The sequence below is a fragment of the Myotis lucifugus genome, unplaced genomic scaffold, assembly GCF_000147115.1.
Source record: "Myotis lucifugus unplaced genomic scaffold, Myoluc2.0 scaffold_37, whole genome shotgun sequence".
In the NCBI taxonomy this organism is placed as follows: domain Eukaryota; kingdom Metazoa; phylum Chordata; class Mammalia; order Chiroptera; family Vespertilionidae; genus Myotis; species Myotis lucifugus.
Genome location: NW_005871085.1, coordinates 64,168 through 73,945, shown reverse-complemented (window position 1 = coordinate 73,945; position 9,778 = coordinate 64,168). Strand labels below are relative to the sequence as shown.

General features: G+C 51.0%; 1 protein-coding gene across 1 annotated transcript in view; it reads left to right on the top strand.

Moving 5' to 3' along the window:
* Positions 1-9,532, top strand: part of ST3GAL3 (ST3 beta-galactoside alpha-2,3-sialyltransferase 3) — a 167,106-nt gene extending 157,574 nt beyond the window's left edge. The window contains exons 10-12 of the mRNA XM_023752809.1: positions 8,396-8,542; positions 8,759-8,905; positions 9,395-9,532. Coding sequence (XP_023608577.1) covers positions 8,396-8,542; positions 8,759-8,905; positions 9,395-9,532 — 432 coding nt within the window. The remainder of the gene's footprint in view (positions 1-8,395; positions 8,543-8,758; positions 8,906-9,394) is intronic.
* Positions 9,533-9,778: the final 246 nt, after the last annotated feature.

Here is a 9,778-nt window from a genome sequence, read left to right as displayed (position 1 = left end):
TGCGGGCTGGGCAGTCCACACACACATGCACAATACTTGTCCTGTGTGGGCTGGGACCAAGAGGGGGAACAGAAGGGAGGCAGGCTGGGCCTCGCTCTCCATACACCACTGTGGTCCAGCACAGATCTCTTAGAGGCAGAATTTTAAATTCAAACCTGGCCTTCCAGGTCATTTTTCAAGGGAGGATAGAATATGTTTCATTTAACAGTTTGATACCTTGATTTGTGACTTTCAAATATTTAGAATCTAAAATGTAGACATGTGCTACATGGACTTATATTTGTAATTTTGCCCCTGGCTGCACAAATACTAAGGATGAGCCTACATGGATGTGGGAGTGAGGGCTGGAGATGAGGCTGGGTAGGCAGGGAACAGACAGTGAAGGTTCTTACAAGCCAAAGTCACATCAGTGAGCTTGGACTTTATCTTGAGGACCAATGATAGCAGAAGCTAAGGAGCTAACTTTGTGCCAAACATATTATGTGCCTGACTTCTAATTGTCATAGCACACACACACACTGCGGGGTACAAATTAACTAGTCTTATTTCCTGCATTTTGTAGATGAGGATAATGAGACTTAGGAAGGGTCAAGAACTTGCCAAGGGACACAGAATTAGCAGTTAGGACCTCGGGGTTCAAAAATAATTACTGGGGCAGCCTGATCTGCAGGCAGAGGTGGGCTGACAGCGAGCATGATGGTGGGAAGGGTACAGTGTGGGATGGGTCCACCAGAAGCCATAGCCACAGATGGGTATTTGCTTGGTTCCTGGGGACGAGGGAAAGGTCAAAGGAGAATGAGGACTCCAGTCTGAGTTGTTAGGGGGGAAAAGGTGGCTAGCTCCCTCATAGGAAATAGGTTTCTTAATGAAACAAGCCTATTGGGCCTTGGTTTCTTTAGGAGAAGACTGGACAAGACATTCTTAAAGGTCTCTTTTTATATTATTGCAATCCATGTTTTGAGGGTTGTTCATTGTTTACAATATTATCCTATATAATAAAAGGCTAATATGCAAATCGAACGACGGGACAACCGGTTGCCATGACTCTCACTGACCACCAGGGGGCAGATGCTCAACACAGGAGCTACCCCCTGGTGGTCAGTGCGCTCCCACAGGTGGTCAGAAGCCAGGCTCATGACTGGTGAGCTCAGCGGCACTGGCAGGAGCCTCTCCTGCCTCCGTGGCAGTGCTAAGCCATCAGTCGGACATCCCCTGAGGGCTCCCAGACTGCGAGAGAGCACAAGCTGGGCTGAGGGACCCCCCCCCACACACACACACACACACACACACACGCAAGTGCACAAATTTCGTGCACTGGGCCTCTAGTAGCATATATTTGTACAAAAAGTAAATGGCTTATATGTAACAGGCACTCAGGTATTTGTAGATTGGTTGATCCAGGTTAATCCTTAGCTCTGAAACATTTACATCTGTAAGTAGCCTTTTTCTAGAGCTCTTCTTCATTTTGCTTATATTTCTCTTAGTATGTTAGCTGGCTCTCCTTCCATTCATGTACTATGCATGTGAACATTTTTGGATATGTCTTATATGTATATATTTTAAATAAGTATAGCAGATATTTAAGCCTATCTTTGTTTCTTTCTCACTTCATAATAATCATACCGTGTACTGAGATATTTCTACACAACCCTGTCTTTTCTACTGGATTACATCTCCTTTGGAGTAAGGAAAACAGAAACCAGGCATACACTCTTTTTTTTTTTTTTTTTCAGAGAGGAAGGGAGAGGGAGAGAGAGAAATATCAATGGTGAGAGAAAATCATTGATTGGCTGCCTCTTGCACGCCCCACACTGGGGATCCAGTCCACAACCTGGGCGTATGCCCTGACTGGGAATCAAATCGTGACCTCCTCGTTCATAGGTCAACGCTCAACGACTCACACCGGCCATGCCAGACCTACACTCTTAATTATTCAGACAAGCTGTCTCAGTGGGCAGTGGAAAGCCATGGAAGATTTTAGCCCCGAGAAGGTCAAGATCAGATTTGTGTAGGGAAGTGAAGGAATTGAAGGAAGGCATGATGGAGGCAGGGAGGACTGGTGGCTGCGAGGGTGAGAGTTGGGGACCTGGCCTAAGGTGTGAGCAGCAGGGAGCAGAAGGAGCAAACCCATCTGCCCTACTGGTGGCTGCAGGAACCAGCCCTGGCGGCCCTGAGACGGCTTCTTCTGACAGCAGGAGGAAGAGGCTGCAGAAGAGCCTGCGGGGGCCAGGGGCCCAGGGAAACGCTGCAGTGCCTGGCTGGGAAGGCGCGCTCTTCCCAGATGCCTTCCCCCATTGCTCCCGGCTGTTCTGACAAGAGCAGAACAAGTTGCATCAGCAGGAGGCTGGCGGCTGCACACAGATGAGCTGGGTCCAGACTTGACTGAGGCAGGGACATTCCTGGAGGAGGAGGGATCCAACAAAGAATGCAGTCCACAGCTGGCCTTGAGGAGGGGCTTGACCATCCCGGCCGGTGTCACTGGCGGCTTTACAGGCCTCTGAGCTATGTCCTGTGGGTCAGGGGAATGAGATGTGAGAGGCCTTGGGCCATATTTGATGAGGCCTTCTGGGGCAGGGCTGTGTCCTGGGGGCAGGCTGGGCAGTGTGGCCCAGCAGCAGGAAGGCCTCCAGTGCCCACCGCCCCCGCAGGGGCCCAGAGGGAGAATCTGGCTCCCCGTTTGAATATGTCTGTTTGTGGACTGGCCTCCTACTGGCACCTGGCATCGCCAACCACACCCTCCGCTTCACTCTCTTGGCTTCTGTGACACTCACTCATGACCATCGTAGGTATGATTTATTGAGCTCTTACTATATGCCAAATGTGGTATGTAATCTTCACAACTGTCTGGGAAGTAGGTCTTGTCATTCCTGTTATGTAGGAGGAACATGAAGCCTCAAGAAATTACAGGACGTGCCCAGGTCACACAGATGTGGGATCCAGGTGTAACCCAGGCTTTCCAGACTCCAGGACCCATGGTCTCCCCTGCACCATACACTCCCCAGTGCCTCTGACCTCTCTCTGTTTGTTTGTCCTCAGTCTCCTCTATCGGCCCCTCTGTGTCAACCTGCCCCTTACATGGTGGTGTTGACAGGATTCTGTTCAGGGTTCCCGTCTCTTCTCGCCCCATACCAGAGATTCTTCATCTCAAGTCAGCAGATGCCCTTGACTTCGGGGATTCTGTGACCTTCTCCAGTAGGGTGCACACTGTAATGTGTGTGTGCCTGTGTGTGTTTATGAAAAAAAGAAGCCATAGCTTTTCTTATAGGAGACAGACTGAGGTTTTGTTAGTACTTGATTTTTTTTTTTTTTATGGCTGGGGAAACACGGAAATGCCCAAATCATATTGTGGTCCTACTTTCCCTTAAATTCCTGAAGGGGCTCTGCCTCAGGACAGTGACAGTTGGGGAAGATAAAATAGAAGCCCTGGGCTGTTCATTGCGCCGGTTCCCACTGCTCCAGTGCAGGCTGACTGGGGCTTGAGACCCAAGCGCAAGCCCGCTGAGCTCCCCGCACACCGTGAACGAGGCAGAGACCAGGATGCTGCTCCCAGGGGCAGGCTCTGCCTCCACGTACTCCCTGCCCAGGAACGGGTGCGGGTGGGAGAGGCAGAAGCTTTACCCTCCCCCCTGAAGCCTTTGTCAGATTCTCAGAGTGTAACCTCCTACAGTTTCACACGGTGGTTACATCCGGGACTTTCGGTGCTTGGGAAAAGCCGAGAGACATGGTTTCAGAGATGGCATCTCACGTCACGGAAATACCCAGGTTCTGAGGTTGGATCCAGCTCTGATTCTCCAGCTGTGTGTGCATCGTGGGCAGGTCTCCTCTGTGAAACGGGGTGTGGGACCCTTACCTTCGACTTCTGAGGGGGAACAGCAGTGACGATAATATACGTTATGGCAGCAAGAACACCCATCTTGGAGTCAGGACGCTGTGTGTGAATCTTGGCATCACCCTTGCATCACCTTGAACAGATTGCTTCATCTTGAGTCCGTACCTGTGAAGTTGGTGAAGGTTGATGAGATGTAAATAATGTCTGTGAAAACTAGCCCGGAGCCTGGCACACCCCCAGCTGTGCCCATTCCTGGCTCTCCCTCCCCCTCCCAAGCAGCCCCTGCGCTTTTTCCTCCTCAGGTGTGTGTGGGGCACGCATGGGCAGGAACCCCAGGTGGGGCACTGTTGGGGCCTGCCGGGCTCTGGAGAGGGGACAGGGGCTGTGCCTCACCTGGCACAGGCTGGCACCTGCCATTCCTTTCGTCCACATCTGGGCCTCCCAGGAGGGGCTTCTCCCCAGCTCTGTATCAGATGCAGGCCGTTTCTCTACCCTCCCCTTTCCTACTGGGTCCTGGTGTCCCTGTCTTTACCCCCTTGCACACACACCTCTCCTGGACACAGAGGGAGACACAGGAGCAAGACGGACTGGAGGCTGCTCTCAGTCGCACAGGTGCTGGGACACAGGGAAGTTGTTCCAAGAGCCTACGCTGGGAGGACAGATAGACTTTACCAGAGAACGAGATGTTGCCGCAGAGGTGTGGCTGGAGCAGAGTCAGCCCACAGAAGGCAGTGGAAGATAAGCCGAAGGAGTCCTGACCAGTGGGGAGCTCTTTGTTGCTGCTGAGAGCAATGGAGGAGCCTCAGATGGACTTCATGCCCCCTTAACACTCACTGCCAGGGGCTGTGCTGGGCTACAGACGTGGATCAGGTGTGAACCTCGGCCCTGCATGGCTTAGGGTCGAGATACACCGCTAACAATGGTGATGAAAACAGCCGATCAGGTGACTGTGAGCTGGCACTCAGCCCGAATTACCTAATTCCCACAACAGACCATAAGATAAATCCTGATAGTATCCTGGTTTACCCATAGGAAATGGTGAGCTCCTTGCCCAGGGTCTCCCCACAGTGAGGAACTAGAGCTGAAGTTGCATCCAGTCCGTTCAGGCTCCTATAACAAAACACCACAGACTGGGTGGCTTATAAACAACAGGCATTTGTGTCCACCATTCTGGAGGCTGGGAAGTCCAGGATCCTGGCACTGGCAGAGTTGGTATTTGCTGAGGGCTGCCTGGTTCCTAGACTGCCTTCTTTTTGGTATGTCCTCACTCGGTGGAAGGGGCAAGGGATCTCTCTGGGACCTCATTTATAAGGGCATGGATCCCACTCATAAGGGCTCCCCACTGATGAACTAATCACTTCCTAAAGGCTCACCTCCTAATACCACCACCTTGACTTTGGGGACGTAGGGGGAGGAGGGTTACCTTCAAACCATAGCAGATATAACTCTATATTCTATCACTTCCCAAAGGTTAGAGGTCATTCATGCCTTGGGAGGAATGGGGCCAGGAAAGACATGAGGAAGAAGGATATGCCAAGTCTTAAAAAATAAGTGGGTTGGATGAGGTGGGTAGATGTGGGAAGGCCATTGGAGACAGAAGGAGCGGCACAGCGAAAGCATGGAGTCATGAGTTAGCAGGTGGGGACCTCAGGTGGGTGGAATGGAAACGAGTGGCAGACGGCTTACTGGCTGGAAAGCTCAGGTCTGTGGGCAGTGGTGATGTGATCTGCTTTGTACATAGAACGAGCATCTGGCAGAGAGAGGAAAGTGGTTTCGAGGCAGAGGCAGCCCATCCAGGCACTCATTACATGTTTGTTCGCTAAATGGATGGAGTTTAACAATTACTGTATGTTCCAGCCACTCGACTGGACTCTGGGCTCTGAGCAGGCAACAAGACAGATGCTGTAAATGGCCAGTTGTTAGAGTAGTCCCATTGGAAGATGATGAGACCTGGATTTCCGTGAAGCAGTGTGTTTGGGAGGAAGGGGTGGGTCTGTGGGGTTCTAAGATAAAATCAAAAGAACTAGATGACCAGTGGGACAGGATGGGCTGGAGAGATGAAGAATCTGAAGTCGAATCTGAGGTTTCTGGTTCATTGGAGGGAGCACAGGAGGAGCAGGAGCAGATGTGGGGAAATAGGTTAAATACGTATGTACATCCCCGTGACAGAATCCTTAGGAAACATACATTTGATGTCTCTTAACATTTTTTTCGAGAGATGTATTGTTTAACCAAATCTCTGTTATACACTTTTGTATTTTTTTCAGGTTTTTCACTCTTATAAATAACACTGTATTAAACAGCTTTTTACAAAGGTCTTCGCCACACAGTCATCGGGTATGAACAGCCTTGAAGCTTTTGTTTCATATTCAGATTGCAGTGTAGGCGAGTTCTACCTCAGCTCAGCACCGCAAGCTGAGAGACACACATAAGTCAACGCGCGCGCGCGCGCGCACACACACACACACACACACACAGCGTGGGGCAAAAGCAGGTTTATAATTGTGAGTACACAAAACAGTTTATTCTTGTATTATCATTTATTAATTATTGTATTTTCCATACAAACAACTGTAAACTTACTTTTGCCACACCCTGTATTTTAGAGGATAAAAATAGTATCTGGTTACACAAATTTGCATTTTTATCACTAATGAGTTTTTCATGCTTACTAACCTTATTTTATGTTCTTTTCCCATTTGGGGGGGTACGGTGACTTTTTATGAATTTTTTAAATATGTATTATTTATGACAATATTTCCCACTTCTTTGTTTCCTTCCTAATTTTACTTATTATATTTTTTATGAACCAAAGCACTAACAGTGTTTACAAAGTCAGAATTCATTGACCTTCTTCTTGATTTCTAACATTGCACTAATGTTTAGGAAGCTCAATGGTAAAATATACATCTAAATTTTCTTTTCCTTTTCCTTCTAGCAGGAGAGGCAGTGAGTGGCTCTTTTTTTCCTAAGTAGCAAATTTTCAAACATCACTTGCTGAGAAACTCGCCTTGTTCCCGCCGACGGTGCAGCTTCCCGTCATATAACCTAAGCGCGTGCATGCAGACTGACCTGCTTCTGGGCTGTCTTGGCTCATTGATCTTTGTGTTGATTCTTAGACATCTGTCAGTGCTTTAATCATTGCAAACTTATAATATACTCTCATATCTAATTTTTAAATGTATCTGTTAAATATTTGGATGGGTTTTTAGAATCCTTTCAGTACATTTCAAAAAAGAAATCCTGTTGGGATTTTTCTTAGAATTAAGTTAAGCCTACTTTAATCTGGGAGGAAGTGGCATTGTGTTAATATTCAGCCTTCTCATCCAAGATATGGCTTGTCTCCCATTTTTTTTCAAGTAATTTTTTAGATCTCTCAAAGGATTGCAGCTTTTTTTTTTTCCTTTTTACTACAGATCCCACATACTTAAGTTTATTGATCAGTATTTGATTATTTTTTTTGTTCGGATTGCAAATGGGATCTCTTTTATATTATATCTGGTGACTTTCCTATTGGAGTACAGATCCTATTACTAAATTATTTTACCCATTAAGTTCATTGATTCTTTTAGGTTTTCTAGGCAAATAACAAACTCCCTGCAAATAACAGGCTGGAGTCCCTGGTGTGGCGATGCCTCCAGTCTGAGGGCTGGTCTGTGAGTTCCTCCAGCAGTACTCAGGAGCCCAGTTGTAAGGGTGGTACAGAGCCGATGCCAAGTTCAGGGCTTCCCTGGGCTGGGGCCATAGGGAGGCAGGGGGCAGGGAGTTGACTCATGAGAGAGTAGCTGAAGTGTATGCTTCAGGGTCTTGAACAGAAAGGCAGGGCTGAGGACTAGAGGGAGGGAGCGTGAGGAGGGGCAGTGGTGGCCTGGACTGCACACGGGATGTCAGGTTTCAGAGCGGAAGCCGGTCCTGTATGGTCCTGAGATCACTGAGGGAAGAATGGTCCCATCTTGCAGTTACGGGAACTGAAGCCCAGAGAGCTTGCCACGTGACCACCAGCTCTGGTCGGTGGCAGGACTGGGACTGGAGTGTTGTTCTGGGCCCCGTACTAGCTGACATTCTGTCTTTATTTTTCAGGTTCACTTTAGAACAGTTGACTGAGAGCCAGGAGAGACAACACAAGGGAAAGGAGGCGAGCCCAGCAGAGCAGATAGGAGAGAGAGGGCAGGCTCCTCCTGGGCCCCTGAGTAGCTGCGCAGGGTGGGGGCCAGCTGGGCCACTGGGTCTTCCTGATGACCCAAGAACCCCCTCAGGCAGAGCAGCTCACCTGAGCGTCCCACACCCTCTGCTCTGCCGTGCAGCTCACTCTGGACCCTCATTACACACTGTGGCACCACCATTTGCTCACTGTTCCCACCACACACCCTTGTCTCTCACACATTCTGCGTCCCCAGCACACACCACGTCCTCCCTCTGCCCGCTGTGTTTACCCCACCTGCCCCGGGTCCTCCAGTACGCTTCACGCCCCCACCTTGTTTCTCATTTGCCTTTGAGTCCCTGCCACTCGCACAGTCCCCTCACAGCTGTGTGCCCAGCTCACGCCCAGCTGTGCTGTGTCCACAGAGTGCATCGGACGGCTTCTGGAAATCTGTGGCCACCCGAGTGCCCAAGGAGCCCCCTGAGATTCGTATCCTCAACCCGTATTTCATCCAGGAAGCTGCCTTCACCCTCATCGGACTGCCCTTCAACAATGGCCTCATGGGCCGCGGGGTGAGAGGCTAGGCCAGGAGAGGGTGGGGAACTGGGTCAGAAGGACCTTGGGAAGAAAGGACAGACGGACTGGAGGGGGTTAGGAGGGGGTGGGAGGAGGAACGGGAGGGGGGTGGTTCCAATCCTCAGGAATGGAGCTCAGCTCTGGGAAGCTTAACTGAGGATCTCAGCCTCGCCCAGCCCTCCAGCTGAACTCTGCACCTGCCCCTCCTCCAGAACATCCCGACCCTGGGCAGTGTGGCCGTGACCATGGCGCTGCATGGCTGTGATGAAGTGGCAGTCGCAGGCTTTGGCTACGACATGAGCACACCCAACGCACCCCTGCACTACTATGAGACCGTGCGCATGTCAGCCATCAAAGAGGTGAGGGGCTGGGTGGGCAGGGCCGAGGGGGGGCACTTCCAGCACCGAGGACAGGCTCCGACTGTTCACCGTAAATGGTGACGAGATGAGCCAGCGGCTGCTCCGGCTGCCCAGAGCTCCAGGAAGGTGCCACTACCCAGCTAAGGAGGCCCATTCCTGCCTGCGGGCCTCTGACCACGAAGCATCCTCTGTGCCCCTCCCCAAGAACCCAGAACCCTTTCCCGTTTCCTTCCTGAACCTTCCCTCTCCAGCTCTCTCCCTGCCCTGGTCCTGCACCTGCCTCCTTGCGGTTCCCCAGCCGTCATACGCTAATCTTGGCAGCAGCTCAGAGCAACCCTCTCTACCTCAAGTCATCTTTCTCCCAGAGGACTCCTTGACCCCTCAGACAACCCACAGGCATTGCCTCCAGGTCTCAGGACACCCCGTACCTCCTCCACCCTCCCCATGGCCAAGCCCTGAAGCTCGTTCTAACCCAGAATGACCTCCCAGGTGATCATGTGCTCAGGCTCCTTAAAGTGGAAGAAGCCTTACAGGTCTCCCAGCCTGTTGCCACCTCCCGCATCTCTCCCTCATGGCAAGAGCTCACGAGGAAATCGGTCCCTCTTCCACCTTCACTTCTACCGCTAGCCTGGCCCTGGTCCCCGCCTAGAACCTGGACCTCTGGGGTTAGCACGTTGAGGAGCTTCTCTGCTGCACTGGTGTGGGGTCGCTGGAGGAACTCTCTCATAGTTCTCATCTCAGCTAGCCCTCATTCCTGCTCCCCAGTCCTCACACACCCTTCTCCAGCCCCCTGCCCCTCCCGCGAGAACACGGCTGCAGGGGGGACTGTCCGCTCCTGCTGGGTGTCCCCTGTGCACTCCTCACTCCCACTTG